A 19,585-nucleotide genomic window follows, 5' to 3' on the forward strand; every position below is an offset into this window, starting at 1 on the left:
TCATATAAGCAGCTATAATCACATGTTAACAAGTCAAAAACATGCTGAAACCATGACAAGTTCGTTTCTTAATTCATTTCCAATCCGACTGCGATATCGAACGGCATATGAACTCAAAGACACAACATAGTTTCATAATCTGATCTCTGCCATATTTCGTTCTTCAAAACATGCCGAGAGAACAAAATACTTACATCAAATCGAAGGCCTCATCGCAAGGATTCCAGAACATCTTTCGGAATCAAAATCGGACGAGCGAAACAAAAGTTACGGCTATTTGAACAAATCGAATTCAAAAGAAAAGAAAGGGGTTCGAACTCCTATGTTCATTTCTTCACTTTTCTGAATTCATGTCCAAGATACACGTTGCAAGCTGATAATCAAATTAAAATCAGATATGTATTGCATAAATTACAATTTAGTCCCTCAAGTCTTCAGTAATTGCAATTCAGTCCTCGGCCTTCTTTTTAATTGAATTTCAATCCAAAATAATTTAAGAATATTAGAATTAAAATCAAAACTCTAAATATTCTCAAATTAAATATACTCGGATTAAAATTAAATAAATTTGTATTAAATCAATAATCCCGGCCTTTTGCACTTTAGCCCTTCAAACTTCGATATTTTCAAATCAGTCCCTGATCGGGTTGTATCCTCCAAATTAATCTTCGTTAATTCCTGAAACATGGAATATAATCTTAAATCCCATAAATATTCAAATCGAATATTTATTCTTTTAATTTAAGAATTCTCGGAATTTAATTCTCAAAATCCGTAAATTCTCAAATTAAATATTTTCGGCTCGAAATTAAATCTATCATTTCCATAACTTTTCAAATCAATATTAGCCCTTAATATGGAATTTAATCCTCAAATTTCATAATTAATAATTTAATATTTTCGGGCCTTACATGTTGAGAGATTTCCTAAGACTGGAGAATCTCTCGAAGTCTAATGCTTTTGTAAAAATATCGGCCAGTTGGTTATTGGTCCCGACAAACTCCATATGGATCATGTCCTTCTCAACTAAATCTCGAATGAAGTGATGTCTTATGTCAATGTGTTTAGTTCGAGAGTGTTGTACTGGGTTTTTTGATATATCTATAGCACTTGAGTTATCACAGTACACAATTGGTGTTTCACTTTTAAGACCATAGTCTTATAGCATTTGATTCATCCAAATTAATTGAGAACAACAACTTCCCGCTGCCACATATTCGTATTCAGCAGTGGAAAGTGACACACAGTTCTTCTTTCTACTATACCATGAAACCAAGTTGTTACCCAAATAAAAACAACCACCCGTGGTGCTTTTTCTTTCATCAACATCTCCTGCCCAATCAGCATCACTATAGCCTACCAAATTAGTATTGGTTTTTTAGTGTACCATAACCCCAAGTCTAAAGTGACTGCAACATACTTCAAAATTCGTTTTACAGCTTTCATATGTGTGACTTTAGGATCAGATTGATATCGGGCACACAAACACACACTGAACATAATATCAGGTCGACTTGCACTCAAATACAGCAGACTTCCAATTATGCTTCTATACAAAGTGTTGTCAACACTGTCAGCAACACTGTCTTTGCACAGTTTTTCATTAGTTCTCATTGATGTTTTCATATGTCTAACATGATCAATACAAAACCTCTTTATCAAATTCTTAGCATATTTGCTTTGACACAAAAATATTCCATAACTCATTTGTTGGGCTAATTGCATTCACACCCCCCTGTGAAAAGTCTAAAAGGCATAAAACCCCCTAAGAAATATTAATAGGCTAATGCATCCCTTAGTTTTTTAAAATGTAGCATATTTCACCCCTATGTTATACAAACTTGGGCACATTTATACCCTCTCATAGGGGTTTTTATGCTAATTTTTTTAAAACATAGGGTCTAACATGCTATTAATTTTACACAGGGGGTTTTATGCCTTTTAGACTTTTTACAGGGGGTGTGAATGCAATTAGCCCCTCATTTGTTTTACTTGTAAACCTAGAAAGTAATTCAACTCACCTACCATGCTCATTTCAAAGGTATCAGTCATGCTTTCAACAAAATCATTCACAAGTTTTTGAGATGAAGCACAGAAAATTATGTCATCAACATAGATTTGACAGATAAGTATGTTACCTTGTACTTATTGAACAAAAAGTGTTTTGTCTACCTCACCTCTTTTGAATCCAATGTCAAGCAAATACTCCGTGAGCCTTCCATACCAAGCACGAGGTGCTTGTTTCAATCCATATAAGGCCTTCTTCAACTTATAAACATGATCAAAATTATGTGGATCTTCAAATCCCTTAGGTTGCCTTACATACACTTCTTCATTCAAAATTTCATTCAAAAATGCACTTTTGACATCCATTTGAAAAAATTTCATTTTCATGTGACATGCAATAGCCAACAATAATCTCACAGATTCTATTCGGGCTACCGGTGCGAAGGTTTCATCAAAGTCCACCCCCTCAACTTGTGTATACCCTTGAGCTACTAACCTAGCCTTGTTCCTTACAATATTTCCTGAGAGTATGTGGAAGTCATGCATACTAACCCACTCATCTTTCGATAATCAACTTTTTCTTTTCTCCAGATTTGCATTCTTCCTTGTGCATCTCCTATGATTTGTGAAGTAGGATAGTTTTTCTGAATTTTGCTTGGTACATCATGTCCAGCATCTTGTATTTCATCTTCAAAATCATCCTGATCTTCTGTACTCTGTTCATCCATATTCAGTGTTGGACTTAGTGTTGTGCTGGGTGATTTTTCAGGTGGGACTTAGTGTTGTCATCCAACAGATCATGAATATTGTCTTCAATTGTTTTCTCCTTCAGATCTGCATAATCATCAAATACCACATTAATAGATTCAATGATAGTTCTAGTTCTCAATTTAAACAAACGATAAGCTCGACTATTCAAAGCATATCCAAGAAATAAACACTTATCACTTTTTGAATCAAACTTAGCCAACTGCATCATGTCATTCAAAAAATAACATATGCATCCAAAAATATGAAAATATTTAAGGTTAGGCCTTTTTCCCATGAGAATTTCATAGGATGTCATATTAGAACCTTTCCTTAAATACACCCTATTGGATATGTGACATGCAGTATTGAAAGCCTCAGCCCAAAATCTTTTTGCAATATTTTTGGAGCTTATCATAACCCTTGCCATCTCTTGGAGGGTTCTGTTTTTCCTTTCGGCAATGCCATTCTGTTGATGTGTCTTAGGTGCTGAATATTCATGTGATATACCTTCTTTTTCACAGAATTGATCAAACAATGAGTTTTCAAATTCCTTATCATGGTCAGTTCGAATCCCGATATCCTTCAAAGCATACAGATTAGTAATCTGTTTTATTAACTTTTTGAAAGCTTCGAATGTTTCAGATTTTTCTCTTAGAAAACTTACCCATGAGTACCTTGAAAATTCATCAACACACACAAATGAATATCTCTTACCTCCACAACTTTCAACCTCCATAGGTCCCATTAAGTCCATGTGTAGGAGTTCAAGACATCGTGTTGTCCCACAGTATTGTAACACTGGATGTGACACACGAGCTTGCTTACCTTTCTGACAGTCTCCACACACGTATGGAACTTTAGAAGTTAGATTTGGCATTCCACATACAACATCATACTGGCTTAGTTTTTTCAAAGCTTTGAAGTTGGCATGTCCCAACTTTTGATGCCATAAATTCAAATCATCAACCTTGGTGAATTTGCAAGAAAGTTCCTCTCCAAGTTGATAACAGTTGTCCGATGATCTAGACCCGGTCAAAACACACGAATTACTCTTATCAAATACTTGACATAAATTTTTATCAAATTTAACATAAAGATCATCATCACAAAGTTGACTAATGCTAATAATATTAGCATTTAATCCTTCAACATGTAGAACATTGTGAAGCTTAAGCAGTCCTTCTACATTCAAGGTGCCTTTTCCAACAATCTTTCCATTGGCTCCTCCTCCATATGTCACTTTTCCTTTATCCTGTTCAACATAGTCAGAAAGATACTTCTTCAATCCTGTCATGTGACGTGAACTGCCACTGTCGAAGTACCAATGACCTGCAACATTAATTTTCAAGTAAGTATAAACGACATTACAACTAGATTTAGCTTTTGGTACCCAAACCTTTTTCTCAGAATTTTTCTTCCAGACAGTGTTCTGGTTCAGTGTTGGCAACACTGATGGCAAAACTTGTCTGGTCTTCCAGTACATATAGTCATACCTGAGTTTAAAACAGTAAGGCTTGATGTGACCTTGCTTGTGACAGTAATGACAAACAAACCTACGCTTTCTTTGCTTTTTTCTTTGAACAGGAGCTTGTGTCTTCAATGGAATTGGTTTTTCCTTTGGAATTGCAATTGGAATACTAGCAGAGTTACTGTTCTCTTTGACAAAAACAGTTTGTGACGACTCCCCAACTTCAAACTTGCTATTATGAAATCCTAGACCAGCTCTATCATCTTTTTCCATCATCAGAATTGAATCCAACTTGGTCTTGCTTGAATTAAACTTTGCGAGAGTTGCATTGGCTCTTCCAAGCTCTTCTTTGACCTTGCCTAGTTCTAAATCCTTCTTGCTCAGAACAACTTCTAGTCTAGCCACTGAAGCTTTCAGTTCACTGTTCTCCTTTGTTAAAGCAGAATTTGACTTGTTCCTTAATATCCAATCATTATACAATTCTTCATACATCTTCTGAGCATTATCCCAAGAAATTTCTACTTCACCAGCTTCCTGATTTGAGTCTCCAGAAACAGATGCATTCAGACAAAGTACCTTTTGGTCAGTGTTGTGACCAAGTGTTGTGACACCTGTGACAACACTGTGTTTCTGCTGTACCAGAACTGTCAGTGCATTGTGAGTCTCTTCTTCTCCTTGTTATGTACCTTCCTCATCTTCATCATCACTTAGGTAAGCACACATTCCTTTGCGAAGTCTGGTTGGGCACTCATTAGCATAGTGACCGAAGCCTGTGCACTCATGACACTTCACAGACTCAAACTTCTTTGAGATAGTCAGTGTTTTTCCTTCTTTCTGAAAGTGATTTTGACTCTTTGAAGGAATGGTAGTCTGTTCTGGTCCGCATATCCTCAATGGTTTTCCAACAGCAAGAGTATTCAACACTTTAGGTTTCTGACCAGGTTTCTTATAATCTCTCATTCTCTTTAAGTAGTTACCAAATTGTTTGGTAAGTAAGGCAATAGAATCATCTCCTAAGTCAGACTCGTTGACTCCATGTGTCAGATCAACAAAGTCATTGTATGAGTCATTGGAAACTTCAAGTGCAATAGACTTACCTTTGTCTTTTTTTCCAAAATTCATCTCCAACTCATAAGTTCGAAGTGAACTCATCAATTCATCCAATCCCAAAATTTATGTGTCTTTTGATTCATCAATAGCACAAATCTTTATTTGAAATCTTTCCGGCAGTGATCTCAACACTTTGCTCACCATACGTTTATTTGAAATAGCATCACCAAGATCAATTGCCTCATTCTCGATCTTCCTTAAGCGGCGTTCGTAATCATCGATTGTCTCACTCTCTTCCATTCTCAAGTTTTCAAACTGAGTAGTGAGAATCCTTCTTTTGGTTCGACGCATACTTTCGGATCCTTCACAGTGCATTTGAAGTTTTTCCCAAGCCTGTTTAGCATATACACAGTTAGTGACTAGTGAAAACATATTAGAATCAAGAGAAGTAAATATAGCATTAAGGGATTTGTTGTTCATATTTGAAGCAACAATTTCATCGGCATTCCAGTCCGTTTCTGATTTGAGGAGAAAATCTCCTTCTCCATCAGTTCTCCTTGGTGGATTCCATCCTTGTAGCACACGCTGCCATGCCTTTTCATCAATCGATTTGATGTAGACACGCATCCTGACTTTCCAGATAGCATAGTTGGATTCATCCAAGATTGGAGGACGTTGAGCAGTTCCTGAATAAGGTATCTCCATTGTGATGTCCTGTCAAACACAAAAACAGAATCACACTTAGTATCGTCAAGTGAATGTCTCTGACGCCAATTGTAAGGTTTGGACAGTTTGAAATCAAATAAATACCAGAAATAACTTTTCAAGTGTGTTATCTTTCAGTGTTGTCAACACTTCACGATAACACTATGCAGCAAAATAATTAGCTAACAACAAAAGTAAATAGCACACAGATATTTATGCACAAGTACTAAGTACTTGTACAATGCCTCATGGCAAAATAATCAATAGAAAATTAAATCAGTTTACAAAAACCAACTAGTGATTGTTTTATGAAAATCCACTTTTCTCAACAGATTGAGAAAATAAAAGACTTCCTAAAAACTAGTAAGAACTAAAATAATAAACCAATAGAAAGTTCTAAACCGAAAAACGAAAACCAAAGAAACACTTTATGAACAACACTTCACTCGTGTGTTCTTCAGTGTTTCCAACACTACTCGGCAACACAATGTAGCAACGATGAACACTCCAGAAATTCTTCAACAATCTATCTTCAAAGATCCAGAATTTCTGCAGTGATTCTCTATGTATATTGCTCTATATGTTTCACTCTCTTGATCTCTCTATTTCGTTGTCTCTCATCTGATCGGTCCAAGCACTTTTTTAAATAGATCTTCAATATGTTTCTATAAATAACAACCTACAAAGCATGAAAACAATATATAATCAGAAATCAAATATTTCGAATCAAGATATAAAGATTATCAATTTTAAAACTTGTTCTAAAAAAGGCAAAACTATAAATATGGAAATTGAATGCAATAAGAAAATAATTTAAAAGACATGTGCACAACATGTTCTTTCATCCTTTAAAAATATTAATATAGTGTAATACATCTTCCATTTTTTTCGGGGTGGGGGAAAAAAAATCAAACACCATGTTAACAAAACTCAGGACATTTACCCAATTCGTGAGGAGTTTTATGAATAATTGTTTAAAAAACACTTGGTTCTAAATGAAAGTAGTTTTTTTTTAAAGTAGTTTTAAGTACAAGGTGTTTCACTTTTTTGAAATTTTATCAGGGATGTCCATGATGCATTTATAAGTGGAGTATTTTTATTTATTTATTTATTTATTTTTCATTTTTGGTCGGAGAATGGATCAAAACTTTAAAAAAATTATATCTGCTATCGACTCACGCACGCAATAATTCGCGAGCTTAAATTTTTACATCGATTAATTGTTTTGAATGATGGTTAACAAATTATTTAATTGTTTTAATATTTACTAATGTACGCAGAGTCTTATAATATTTTTTATTCAATTAATGAAAATAAAATGATCAAAGTAGCTACTCTAATGAGCCCATTATTCATTATATATTATATCGTATAAGTTGTCATTCATATGTCAAAAAAATTAATTAATCAACAATGAAGTTCGAGATTTCGGCGAATTTGTTCTAAGTACCTCTCTCTGTCACTAGAAAAAAGAAAGATTTCTCAGGAAGAATTAGATGCTATGCACACATTAAGAATAATTTATCCCCATCCCATTCTATGATGCTGTTAACTGTTTATAGTTGAATTGTAAAGCATAAAGAGATTTGACTCACCTGTTAAATTTTAAATGGAGACCAGAGGAGATGCTCATAAAGGGGAAAAAATAAAATAAAATCACCGGTGGATATGAAAAGTGGGGCATCTGAATTAATATCATGCGTTATTGCTTCCATACATTAATGATTCTCCAGCAATATATATCTACCATTTGTCCATTTGGCTGAAGGCCATCAAACAATGGGAAATATTAGATGCATTCGTAATTGTAAAATCATAATTAGACAATTAAATCACGTGCGGGCATCCGTCAATTATGAACGGAATAAGATTAAAAACGTATAATATCGATATTGTTTTACACCGTGTGATATCATGAATTGCTAATATGAGAATGAAAATTGTTGATATGTCTTGTGTCGCATCAATAATTATACCAAAATATATGAAAATTAAAGGTTTGTGAACCAATATAAATTTTGATGAGTCAGTGAACTAAAATCCAAAATATGACGAGTTTGAAGATAGAAAAACTATTTTTCATTTATGTTTTTGAGATATTAATCAATTAACGAGAAATTAAAGAATGATATATCCATTTATCCTAGGTTGAGACTTGTAGTTTTGACATATCCTAATCATTGTTACTTTCTAGCCATGTGTAGGCATGGACACAGGTGAATAAATGCTTAATCAATGTTACTTTCTAGCCATGTACTCATCATGGTGATTCTTTGATGGTTGGCTCTAAATTTTTACGCCATGAAACTTGAAAATTTCCGTCCATGTTGTGCTCGAAAGTTTACAAGTCATTTCAAAGTTACGAACTTTTGGGAAAACTTTTCCAACAAAATCTAGAAATTTACATACTGAAAATTATCATATTTAAACTCTCGGGGGAACCGACCAAACACTTTTGTGCCCAATTAAGGGTAACAATTTTTTTTTTAATAAATCATATAAATTTGTACTAAATCAAATCTGTCAAAATTAGGTAAAAATGATATTTTTACGAAAGCATGAACATCCTAATTCACTGGTCTTTTTGCAGAAACAAAATGAGGATCCAAGTAAGTGAAAAAAGTTACATTAATATTTAAGAAAATTATCAAATTTTAGTTTTGGTCGTCTAATTTTTTCTATTTTAGTTTATTACTATAAACAATATTTGGGGTTGTAGGTGTTTTAAAGAACTTTCTACCCCCACTCATGTTGGAATCAGGATTTGAACAAGACCTACGTGTAATTTAATTAAGTTTGCGGTGCTGAGTAATATACATGTATATATATCGTATAAAATGGCTACAGAGGGCTTCGTTCTCAGTAAAAAACTTGACATTAAAAGTAGTAATGCTGAAAAGCTGGCTCCCAGTTATAGCAATGCTGGCCATAGATCTTGCTTTTGCCATTAGTAATATTCTTCTCAAGAAAATTGTGAATGAAGGAATGGATCATTTGGTTTTCATCACCTATCGTCAGTGTATTTCTGCTCTCTTTTTATCCCCCTTGGCATATTTTTTGGAAAGGTGTGAATTTTCATTCCCAATATGAATTACTAGTATTCTTCTAACACAAGGAAATGAGCTAAACTCTCTTTAAGTTTGGCTGCAGGGGAAGCAGGCCTAAGCTCACATCAACCATATTGGGCCACCTTTTCTTGAGTGCCATTATTGGGTAATTTAGAGTATTACACATATTACCCAACTCTATAGGTAGTTTAACTTAATGCTAAATCGGGAAAATGGTGAATTATGTGAAAATTGATCATGGTGCTGTATGAAAAAAGTTGGAATCACCTGATATATCATATATGCATGGTATGCAAGAATCTTTCTTTCGATAAAGTGTAGATCAAAACAAGACATGATTTTGTTTCATGACGGAACTAACGCGAAAAATCGCGGTAGCCAGTCTAATTAACATATTGTTGCAGGGCATCTCTAACACAGTACTTATTTATGCTGGGACTAGAATTCACTTCCGCAACTTTCTCTTGTGCCTTCCTCAACATGGTTCCCGTGGTCACTTTTTTGATGGCATTACCATTTGGGTGAGTACTACACGAATTCAGAGTCGATTCTCTTTGTGTTATGATTGGATTCGATTTTCCATTTTGCTGTTTTTTCGCAGCTTGGAGACGGTGAACATAAGACACAGGAGTGGGATGGCTAAGATGGTTGGGGCAGCAGTGTGCCTAGGAGGCGCCGTTTTGTTAACCCTTTACAAGGGAATGCCTTTGATTAATAAGTCCATGGAGCAAGTGCAGCCAAATTCAAGCTTTGGAAGTGAAAGATGGGCTGTGGGATCAGTGGCCTTGTTTGCTGGAACATTGCTATGGTCCTCATGGTTCCTCCTTCAATCCAACATAGCCAAGAAATACCCGTGCCAGTACTCCACCACTGCTATCATGACTTGCTTCAGCGCGATTCAGTCGGCCGTCTTGTGTTTGTCTATCGACAGGAACAAGTTATCTTCCTGCTGGACATTGACAACAAGTGACGCTCTCATAATCCTTTATGCGGTAATCATTTCATTTTCTTTGTTACATTTCAACATGTCCCATCAAATTGTTATGGAACAAGAAAAAAAGGCATGTTCTAATAAAATTGTGTGATGCAGGGAATGGTGGGTTCAGGATTGTGTTTCGTCGGAATGTCGTGGTGTGTGAAGAAAAAAGGTCCCGTCTTCACGGCAGCTTTCAGCCCGCTGGTGCAGATAATGGCGGCTACAATCGACGTTCCGGTCTTACACGAACAACTTCACCTGGGAAGGTGATCATGCTCATATATCAATTCTTGGTATTCAAGAACCCCTCTTATGTTTAGTGTCAACTTGCAAATATGTATTCATCTGTGTTTGTATGAAACAGCTTGATAGGTTCAGTTACTGTCATGGCGGGGTTATATATTCTCCTGTGGGGCAAGGACAAAGAGATCCGGAACCAAGGCACACAATTAGGACAGCAAACTGACGAAGGCTTGAAAGAACCAGAGGCACAGTTCCAAGTCTTAAAATTAATCTCTGTCGAAACAGAACGAACATAGTGTTTGGAAATGCTTGAAAAATATAAAGCACTTCTAAATACTACCTTAGCTATTTCAGACTCACTACCTTATTGAAACATTAATTTGTAATTAACCATCTAATTGATGTTTTAACAGTGATTATGCTATGGATTCTTCTTGGTAATTTGTGTATAGAAAATAAAAGAATGCTGAGACTTTACAAATGTGTACTTTAATTGCGAGGAAGCTGTATAGCGTAAGAGACTGTTAAATTTCCGAAAAATATAGAGTTATGTATGTTGCAGTAACTCTATTGGATTTTTTTTTGGTAACGTTTGTTGAAATATAATTTAGATTCTGTTTTATGAATACCTAGTTCGACTATATGTTTACATCTAACATAGTTATGGTATCAAAGACACTCTTTGGCCATACGATCGACCTTTTTTTGCGCGTAAATGGCTTCAACAAGCAACAAGTATCTTGCATTACATATTCTCTGCAAGGTGTTTACAATTTTAATTTATCGGACAAGATCACAAGATTATGAATTATAAGCACTTTAACATGTACGTTGTTCGTATTCTATGAGATTTGGGATTTTGTTCAAGGGCCTACGAAATATACTTCAGGGGAAAAAAGCTATATAATGTATGTTGACAGCAAAGGCCGAAAAAAAAAGGGTATTAAAAAAAACAAGACGAGGATGTCGGCGAATTATCTCTTGTGCACCAGGAAACAACTCGATACTTTTTAGCGGTTTTTATGATACGGTTTTACGGATTTATATTTAGATAGATCTACTCAACTTATATTTACAATGAAAAAGTAATACTGTTTCACGAGTCAAGTCTAACAGGAGATATATCTCAGAAAATTGACTAGTCGGATCTAACAGGAGATAACTCTCACAAAGTTAACTCGTGAGACTGTCTAGGAGAAAACAAATTTGGAGAGTTGTGAGGCTTGTGACAAAATATCTCGACCAAACTTAAAAGTTGTGCCAAGATTTTCATAATATCGTCAGAAAAAGACAATGAATTATAAAATAGTTTTTCTCTATGGTTCTCATGATATATTTAGTCACAAAAATTAAAGCGAAAATTGCAAATTTAGTCTTGTATGTTTGTCACTTTGCGATTTTGGTCCTCTATATATGTTTTCGTATTTCAGTTTTAGTCTGCATATTTTGATTTTTGGCAATTTTGGTCCTTTTTATTCAAAAATGTTTGCGTGGCACTGTACACGTCAGCTCCACATCAGCACTAAATTGGTGCCACGTCAGTGCCACGTCGGAAAAATGACTAAAATTGCCAAAAAAAAATAAAGATAGCGGACTAAAACTGAAATGTGAAAACATAAAGGACCAAAATCGCAAAATGACAAATATACAGAACTAAATTTGCAATTTTCCCAAAATTAAATCATCATTTGTTATTTCTCTATGATAAACAAATAAGAAATAAACAAGTTAAACTTTTTGATATTTAATAACGATTGGCTAAATTTGGCTGTGGAAAGTAGCACCTACCCGTCCACTGATATGCTCACTTGAATAATGTCATTATGCCAAGCCGATATCACATTATATAAACTGATTTCGTTAATGCTTTCATATATATCATTTCTTGAAAAATAACCAAATATGATTACGAAAACATTAAGCAGAAAGTTTATTAAGCCATGCAACCCAACTCCCAATAATCGTAAGTGCTACAAAATTTCTTTGCTAGACGAGATGTCCCCTTCAATGAATGTGGCGGTGATTCTGTTCTACCCCAAGCCGCCGGGCAACCTCCATTTCTTGGAAGAATCATTGCGTAGAATTTTGGTCAAATTCTACCCACTTGCTGGAAGATATATGAAGCAAAACCAAACAGTTGATTGCAATGATGAAGGTGCAGAATTTGTGGAAGCTCGAGCTGATCATCATGGGCTGCATGAGTTCATCAAAGTTGCTGCAGATTGTGGCCATTTGCTCCACGACTTGCTTCCATGTGACTCAGGCAAGAATTAGCATACTTCTAGTTTATTTGTTTGGTTATTGTTCAGATGTTTATAGCTTACAAAAGATGGCTAGCTCCATTTATATATGAACAGGCGCGGTTGATCAAATCACTGATCCATTGCTATCAATTCAAGTCACAGAATTCGGGTGCGGCGGGGTTTCCGTTGCTGTTTGCGTTTCACATAGAGTGTTCGATGCATCTTCACTAAGCACATTTGTTGCTGCTTTGGCAGCAGATCATGCAGCATTAACCACTAATCTCACAACAAGAGATAACGTTGCTGAGAACATCATCAACCCGAGTTTCGACTCCGTGACTTTGTGGCCTGGGAGGAATCTTGCTTCCATGGACCGTGAACCATCGAGGAAAAGGGATCCCGCATTTGTTACCAAAAGGATTTCATTCAACAAGGATGCTATCAAAAGATTAAAGGATAAAATGAACGGTAACGGTACCGCCATTAATCGCGCTGTCTCTCGTGTGCGTGTCGTGTGTGCGTTTCTAGCCACTGTTCTTACAAGGATCGATCGAGCCAACGAAGATGAGAAGGGGTCCAGGGATTACATCGTCGCGCAAGCGGTTAACGTACGAGGAAGAACCATTCCACCTATAAAGAAACATTCTTGCGGCAACTTGGTGGCACAAGCTTTTGTCCTATGCCTCGGTGCTTCCGATGAGGCTAGAAGTATGAAATTCGAAGATTATGTTAATCTACTCGGCGACGCGACCAAGAAAACTGTTTCGGACTGTGGAGAAATTTTCGCGAAAGGTGATGAAGGTGGATACGATGTGATTGTTGATCCAAAAGTTAAGGTTGTAAAGAGAATAAAAGGCGGCCAAGTACATGTGTTGTGGTTTAGTGATTGGAGCAAGTTCGGATTCTACGAGGTTGATTTTGGATGGGGGAAACCTGTTTGGTGTAGTGTTGGGAGTCCGGCTGCGGATAATCTTGTAATATTGATGGATAACAAAGAAGGTGATGGAATTGAGGCGTGTGTGCATTTGCATCAAAAGTTCATGGACTGTTTCGAGCAACAGCAAGAGATCAAATTGCTTGTTGATATTTAAGGATCAAGAAATATTTGTGTGTAAACTATATCTATTCATAATGTATTTTCTACATCATTTTAAGTGCATGAGTGCCGTCTATGTAATGTGTTTCAGTCGTTATATATTTCGAGTAAAAACATACCATGAAGTTTAAAAACCATTATATTCATGGGTATATTTCTAACTTACCTAAAAAACAATTCCCTAATCAACATCTATCACACAAGTAATTTTCACCAAAACATGCATGCACACTCTCGATCACGTACACTAAGACGTTACACCAAATACATGAGTACATGTATATACCGACCATGCACATGATCACATCCTTTTTCAGCCCGAAGCAACGCCCCGGTTGCTCCGCCTCCTCGAACTCCTCCCGCGGTGGTGACGATGGCTGCCACTAAACTTGAATCTCTCCCTCAGCCTCCCGGTAGTTTTAAACATCTCCCTCTCCGAAGGCACAATCACGCATTCAGGAGGTGGCACGGGATATCTTACATTATCATAGCAATACGAATAGTACATGTGTTTTTCGCGAAACCATTTCATGGATTTATATCCTTCGGAAGAGATAGAAGAGTAGTCTTTTGCAATCAACGTTTCAATCCTATCCGTGCAGTTCGTGGATAATATTTGCTCGTTTGGATCGACGATGCATCCCTCGAGGACAAGATCTGTGAATTCTGTAACAAAGGGTTCGAATTGGTAGTTCACCTTTTCTCTGCCTCCATTGGTAGCCCAGGATGAAGCATCCCATATGGTAGCATAAATTGACATTGGTTTGGATGGGTAATCCCCTCTCATGGATGGATTGTGTATCACTTCTCGTATTGGGACATTGTCCACATAAAATCTGAATTCATTAGTAATATTGCATTAGGATAGTATACCATGCTAAGATCCAAAAGACTCAAACTATTGATTCATGATATATGCATAATTTGATAAGTTTCTTTATTTGATTTCATCATGTACTACTATCATGATTCAACCACACTACCATTTATTTCATTTGCAACACATGACCAAACACGCGCGGAAACTAACTTACATGATGCGTTTCGGGTTCCAGAGAATGCTATATCGATGTGAATCCTTGCTTGGATCGAACCACATCCGATACCTTTCCTCCCTCCCCCGAGACACGCTTCCATTCCCGTACATGTTCGTCTGAAATCTCCATGGCTTCCCATTTGTGTTTCCTAGAAACTCTATGTCTAATTCGTCGTGGTTCCTTTCAAATGTGTCCACATTTGATGTCTGCACAAAGCCATCTTTATTAGGTTTACTTATATATAAAGCAAGAGATTAATATACTTCTTGGCATGCCAAATATTAACATATAATACCAAAGTACATGTATTCTATAAACTGAGCAAGAAAAAGCAATTACATCACTGTAAATATTTCCATTAATGCATATTAATGTATATTGAAAACAAATTTCACGAAAACTTTAATTCCGATATGGATATTATCATATCATAACATGTATTATAAAGAGGTGGCCGAAAACTATATGTTAGGGTTCTTGCATGGAACAAATTAATTATAAGAAAAAAAAATTATATTAATGAATGTTTGAAATTAATTGCACTTACATAGAAAGCAACCACAATTCCTGCAGTATGTTCCGATGGCATCTTAATACCGGCGCTAAAGAAACCATAATTGTAATAATCAGAAGATATAATCCCAGAACCTGAATAAATATATAAATAAATAAAATAAATAAATAAAAGCATGAAAATTGTATCGACACAATTAAAACGTACGTGTTTATTCATGCAAACACGTTAATTACAAGATATTTAATAATAGCATTCACCTTAAACAAAATCTGACCTGAAAAACGGTTGAGGAGGAGGCGAACCGTCTTGTCGTCCGGCGATCGTTGGATGTTGAATTCGCTGAAGAGAGTGGAATATGATTCGGCAAATGTGAGGGCCGTTACATTGAAAGTCGCGGTGGTTGTTCTCAAGGCGGGGATCGTGGTTGCGGTCGTGGACGCGGCTGTGACGATGGTGGTGGTGGTGATGGATAAAAACACGAGGAGATAAAAGGGTGGCAAGCTTCTTGTTAGAGAAGAATATTGCATCAAATAATCCATTTCTTTCCCTAAAATTTTGTTGGTTTCTATTGTTTATTATTGGTGTTTCTCACTCCTAACAAGTCTCTAATTTCATTTTATTATTTTTTACCTTTCCATTTGCATACCAAACAAATAGGACATGTATGCGCCATTTTGGGTGAAAGGTCGGGAGAGAGAGTATCGGAGGACTCTTCTGCTAGTTTAGGTTCATAATACACATATGCACATTACAATTTCTATGTATTTTTTCTTAGTAATAAAATTACTAAAATTATTACTCGTGGAGAAAAACACATACATATATACATTATATTTATGCACACAAAATTGATCTATTATTGTTTTTTTAAAAAAGGTTACATACGCATATGCAAATAAATTATGTAAATACACCACTTAATTCAGAAAATATTTTAATACTTGAGGACCTCATTTATAATCTTTCAGTATATGGATATCACTTATCAGTCAGGCAGATTTTTATTATGTTATATCTGAAGATATATTTTTCATATGTTTGCATATGATGCATTAAAACATGCGTGGATGATAAATAAATTTTATGTGGTGTGTGTTCATTATAGGATGGATAAAAATGCAAATAATATGTGATCAGAATATATATATATATATATATATGTTTATTTATTTTTCTATAGCCCACGATTTACAATAATTCGAGTGGGTGGTTGCTGTGTTCATGCATGATGGATGCAGCTTCCACATTTGGAAGAAGCGTATTTGAGGTGAAAAGGAAGCATCATGCTGTTTTTTGCGTGGCCAATGGCCAATGTTATGCATACACACAATATGTTTATAATGGTTTACATATAAACCACATTAAGTTTTAAGGTCCCAATAGCAAACACAAGAACATGCACAAATCCAATCTAATATAGTAATATGACCAAATGACTCAAAAATTTGCATCAATTGGGAGAACAAAGGTGAGCTTGTGAAGCCAATAAAGGAATTGTATGGGCTTGGTGATAGGCGTGTACTGATACATTATGGAAAAAAAATATTTGTATTTTAAAATGGTTCAATTTCACTAAGCATTTTTCTTTCTCCGTTCTGTATACAAAAGAAAAACTACAAATCTCAAGAGTGGAAATGCTCGACTATATGAGATATTTTGGATATGAGTTGTAAAGGTATTTTCCCCGAACGATAGCACAACCACAACAAATATACCAGAAAACTAAAGTTATATTTTCTAGGAACAGAATGGTACTCGGGAAATCATGTAATCTGTTTGGTATAATTTGTCATTATCATGAACACAAATCAGGAAAAAAGAAAAAAAAGAAGCAATTTGCATAAGAAATTATTGCAACGGCAAGATGGTTAGGACAGCTGTACCAGAAAAGATATCACATCAAGAATTGGGGGATAATAGTATTTGATTCAAAGTCATCATACAAAATGATTTTTGCAGCAGAATTTTAGAATAAAATGGAGTGAATAACACTCTTTTTTCGTATTGATGCCTTCATCATGTTAGCAGTTCCATTGTAGCTTCACTTGAGCTCGACACACACTGATCAGATTACAGCTTCCATGAAAGTGGTAGAGACAATTGTTAGATTAGCTGAGTGCACGCCCAACAAGTTAATTTGTGGATACGTATTTGTACCTTCATGTAAAAAACAAATTCTTAGATCAAATAATTAAATTTATTTTCGACACGCTTTATTTGTACACTCATGCATTCACATATATGAAGACATTGAAACTACTTGAGTTGATGAGAACTATGGTTGCAAACTAACTGGCACATTGTAAAATACATTTCTGAACGACTAAATTCTCTAAATCTTTCCCTGGCCGTAGAGTTACCTAATAAGAATAATACTCGCTTGCTACTTGCTAGAGACTTAGTATTCATGTTGTGTCATATCAGCAGTATATCAACATTAAGGGACATCTTAACAAATAAAATAGGTGTTCACAGGATGAGTTCACTTAACAATGCTCACCTCAAATTGATCTCTAGATGGTTCCCACTAGTAATCAGAGAATTTAAGTTACAACTTACATGACCGAACCATTGGGATACGACCAAATACAGTATTGCAGCTATATTCGATGAGCGATTAATTATGGCTTTTTTCAAATGAGAATCACAAGGTAGTTAATTCATATTGTTGTAGGGATAGAAGCTTAAATATTGTAGTTGAAGATTCACCACTTGGATATGTTCGTGGATGTCCTATGTGATCTATTAATGATTAACCCTAGAAGTCACTAGCCAAAACCAGATATATATCTTAGAGAAAAAAGTTTCCCTAGTTACATAAGAATGGAATATGCCACTTTGGAGTATTTTGCATAGTTAATGGATGCATGTTAGAATCTCTGTGGGATAATGCCCCAAGTTCCACTACGACTTATGAGCCAGAAGAACCGAATTGTATACGCCGGAAAAACCGAATTGTATACTACATATGACTGGAGATGAGCGTAGGTATGTTCTGTTTGTGTACAAAATCGTGACAGGATATTGCTAGCACAAATAATGATTCAGTGGGTTAAATCAAAAATAGACGGCGTCTAGATAATTAGAAGGGTTTAATTGAAAAACGGGGGGCATTCTGCCGCAAAAGAGCAAACTTGCTCCGGATTATCATTTATATGAAAAAGGGTACAAGTAAGATTAAAAATAGATATGAATATGATTCATTCAAAAATGCTTGTCTCAAATACAGATGATTATAATAAAAATGATATCCGCAATCTGACTATAAAATATACAAGAGAGTTGTTATATCATAAATCAAGAACCTGATTTGACTCCACACAAATTTTCTTCTCTCCAAAACTCAAAGATGACTACTGATTACCTTCAAGTATCCCTCTCGCGATGAGATATTCTATCGGCGGCATCGATTATGTTCCCGTCGGCGGGGACAAGGCGAGGAATTCCATCCACAATTGGATAAGAAACACCGATTGAATCGCTGATTAGGGCATTGGTTTTCAAGCACAGTCTCAAGGGCTGCTTGGAGAGTGGGCAGACCAGCATCTCCAGCAGGGAGGTGTTGATTACGACCCTGGCGCATTTTAGTAGCACTCCGCTTCCTCTCACCATCCTCGATTCTTCTGGAAATGGCGACTCTGTTTAGTTTCTGAATCCAACGAGAGGTTTCTTCAATTTAGGGCCGTCTACATTTCAGGCCAGCCCACTAGGAAAAAAAACAAGGCCTAGACCATCTATGGGCTCAGCCTTTTTGTGTTATGTACCTCCTTCCTACTTGGGTCTCTTTTGCATAATAAGTTTGTGATTGCTCCGGTTGAGGCCTGACCTAAAATCACCAAAAATGAGATGCTTGCTATTGTTTTTGTTGTGACAAAATTCCAATGAAACAAAACTAGGAGTGAACAATTGTTCATTTCTACAGCTATTCATAAAGCAATGGGTACTTAAATGAAAGTTGTATATGAGTTGATGGATGACTAGTCCAATATAATGTTCAATTTTATTTATGATATTGAATACATTAAAGGAAAATTTTATGTTATCTTCGTTCAGTCGTACTTAAAAATATATTTAAAAGTGGATAATTCTTCATACATGTTGAGTATACTGTACTGATAAATTAATATACATCATTAGATATACTCTTATAACAATGTTTTAAAATAACATCTCATCTCCCTAGAGCCGATAATTAATTATTCTTTAAAAGTTCTTGAATTATTTGAGTATTAAGTGTTACAAGCACGTAGGCTGGGCGACATTATTTATTTGGTCGGCCCACTTGTTCAATAATTCAAAACTCAATTTGCAGCAACATACACCCATTATTAACCTTGCATTGGTCGTCAAATAAATGAACATCATTAATTTCCCACCAAACTAATAATAACAACAGCCAGCATTGTATATTTCCTGTCACTTGGT

The 19,585-nt window shown here is 35.6% G+C and overlaps 6 protein-coding genes across 9 annotated transcripts; 2 read left to right on the top strand and 4 right to left on the bottom strand.

Annotated features, from left to right (window-relative positions):
- Nucleotides 1-2,749: 2,749 nt before the first annotated feature.
- Nucleotides 2,750-5,377, bottom strand: LOC140871518 (uncharacterized). The gene is made up of 5 exons (XM_073274053.1): nucleotides 4,912-5,377; nucleotides 3,917-4,836; nucleotides 3,422-3,808; nucleotides 3,176-3,337; nucleotides 2,750-2,977 (listed from the first exon to the last, which is right to left on the bottom strand). The coding sequence occupies exons 1-5, from the start codon at nucleotides 5,375-5,377 to the stop codon at nucleotides 2,750-2,752; spliced, it is 2,163 nt and encodes a 720-aa protein (XP_073130154.1).
- A 21-nt stretch (nucleotides 5,378-5,398) lies between these two features.
- On the bottom strand, nucleotides 5,399-5,980 carry LOC140871519 (uncharacterized). Its single transcript, XM_073274054.1, has one exon. The coding sequence runs from the start codon at nucleotides 5,978-5,980 to the stop codon at nucleotides 5,399-5,401; it is 582 nt and encodes a 193-aa protein (XP_073130155.1).
- Nucleotides 5,981-8,856: 2,876 nt separating this feature from the next.
- Nucleotides 8,857-10,755, top strand: LOC140872223 (WAT1-related protein At4g01440-like). 3 transcript variants are annotated; one of them, XM_073275023.1, is made up of 6 exons: nucleotides 8,857-9,045; nucleotides 9,131-9,193; nucleotides 9,453-9,569; nucleotides 9,650-10,040; nucleotides 10,139-10,290; nucleotides 10,389-10,755. In XM_073275023.1, the coding sequence occupies exons 1-6, from the start codon at nucleotides 8,870-8,872 to the stop codon at nucleotides 10,561-10,563; spliced, it is 1,074 nt and encodes a 357-aa protein (XP_073131124.1). In that variant the 5' UTR covers nucleotides 8,857-8,869; the 3' UTR covers nucleotides 10,564-10,755. The 3 variants fall into 3 exon arrangements, with proteins under 3 accessions (XP_073131124.1, XP_073131126.1, XP_073131125.1); XM_073275025.1 differs by having other exon boundaries at nucleotides 10,139-10,317; nucleotides 10,389-10,470; XM_073275024.1 differs by lacking the exon at nucleotides 9,131-9,193.
- Nucleotides 10,756-12,169: 1,414 nt separating this feature from the next.
- Nucleotides 12,170-13,665, top strand: LOC140872291 (pelargonidin 3-O-(6-caffeoylglucoside) 5-O-(6-O-malonylglucoside) 4'''-malonyltransferase-like). The gene is made up of 2 exons (XM_073275110.1): nucleotides 12,170-12,530; nucleotides 12,625-13,665. Exons 1-2 carry the CDS (start codon nucleotides 12,170-12,172, stop codon nucleotides 13,599-13,601), a joined length of 1,338 nt encoding a protein of 445 aa, XP_073131211.1. The 3' UTR covers nucleotides 13,602-13,665.
- Nucleotides 13,666-13,790: 125 nt separating this feature from the next.
- LOC140871907 (probable xyloglucan endotransglucosylase/hydrolase protein 30) lies at nucleotides 13,791-15,699 on the bottom strand. Its single transcript, XM_073274651.1, has 4 exons — nucleotides 15,435-15,699; nucleotides 15,191-15,291; nucleotides 14,641-14,849; nucleotides 13,791-14,442 (listed from the first exon to the last, which is right to left on the bottom strand). The coding sequence occupies exons 1-4, from the start codon at nucleotides 15,697-15,699 to the stop codon at nucleotides 13,920-13,922; spliced, it is 1,098 nt and encodes a 365-aa protein (XP_073130752.1). The 3' UTR covers nucleotides 13,791-13,919.
- Nucleotides 15,700-17,007: 1,308 nt separating this feature from the next.
- On the bottom strand, nucleotides 17,008-18,789 carry LOC140871700 (uncharacterized). 2 transcript variants are annotated; one of them, XM_073274352.1, is made up of 2 exons: nucleotides 18,525-18,789; nucleotides 17,008-17,272 (listed from the first exon to the last, which is right to left on the bottom strand). In XM_073274352.1, the coding sequence occupies exon 1, from the start codon at nucleotides 18,770-18,772 to the stop codon at nucleotides 18,527-18,529; it is 246 nt and encodes an 81-aa protein (XP_073130453.1). In that variant the 5' UTR covers nucleotides 18,773-18,789; the 3' UTR covers nucleotides 17,008-17,272; nucleotides 18,525-18,526. The 2 variants fall into 2 exon arrangements, with proteins under 2 accessions (XP_073130453.1, XP_073130452.1); XM_073274351.1 differs by having other exon boundaries at nucleotides 17,008-17,317.
- Nucleotides 18,790-19,585: the final 796 nt, after the last annotated feature.

Source organism: Henckelia pumila, unplaced genomic scaffold, assembly GCF_033568475.1.
Source record: "Henckelia pumila isolate YLH828 unplaced genomic scaffold, ASM3356847v2 CTG_461:::fragment_3, whole genome shotgun sequence".
NCBI lineage: Eukaryota > Viridiplantae > Streptophyta > Magnoliopsida > Lamiales > Gesneriaceae > Henckelia > Henckelia pumila.

Coding starts and splice junctions, on each gene's coding strand:
- LOC140871518 (XM_073274053.1), bottom strand. CDS start 5,377: ATGAGTTCACTTCGAACTTATGAGTTGGAGATGAATTTTGGAAAAAAA. Junction 4,837..4,911: donor TGATGATGAAGATGAGGAAG/GTACATAACAAG, acceptor GTGTTGTCACAG/GTGTCACAACACTTGGTCAC. Junction 3,338..3,421: donor AATTTTCAAGGTACTCATGG/GTAAGTTTTCTA, acceptor TATGCTTTGAAG/GATATCGGGATTCGAACTGA.
- LOC140871519 (XM_073274054.1), bottom strand. CDS start 5,980: ATGGAGATACCTTATTCAGGAACTGCTCAACGTCCTCCAATCTTGGAT.
- LOC140872223 (XM_073275023.1), top strand. CDS start 8,870: ATGCTGAAAAGCTGGCTCCCAGTTATAGCAATGCTGGCCATAGATCTT. Junction 9,570..9,649: donor TTGATGGCATTACCATTTGG/GTGAGTACTACA, acceptor GTTTTTTCGCAG/CTTGGAGACGGTGAACATAA. Junction 10,291..10,388: donor GAACAACTTCACCTGGGAAG/GTGATCATGCTC, acceptor TGTATGAAACAG/CTTGATAGGTTCAGTTACTG.
- LOC140872291 (XM_073275110.1), top strand. CDS start 12,170: ATGATTACGAAAACATTAAGCAGAAAGTTTATTAAGCCATGCAACCCA. Junction 12,531..12,624: donor CTTGCTTCCATGTGACTCAG/GCAAGAATTAGC, acceptor ATATATGAACAG/GCGCGGTTGATCAAATCACT.
- LOC140871907 (XM_073274651.1), bottom strand. CDS start 15,699: ATGGATTATTTGATGCAATATTCTTCTCTAACAAGAAGCTTGCCACCC. Junction 15,292..15,434: donor CCTCCTCAACCGTTTTTCAG/GTCAGATTTTGT, acceptor ATATTTATTCAG/GTTCTGGGATTATATCTTCT. Junction 14,850..15,190: donor GAATTGTGGTTGCTTTCTAT/GTAAGTGCAATT, acceptor GGCTTTGTGCAG/ACATCAAATGTGGACACATT.
- LOC140871700 (XM_073274352.1), bottom strand. CDS start 18,772: ATGGTGAGAGGAAGCGGAGTGCTACTAAAATGCGCCAGGGTCGTAATC.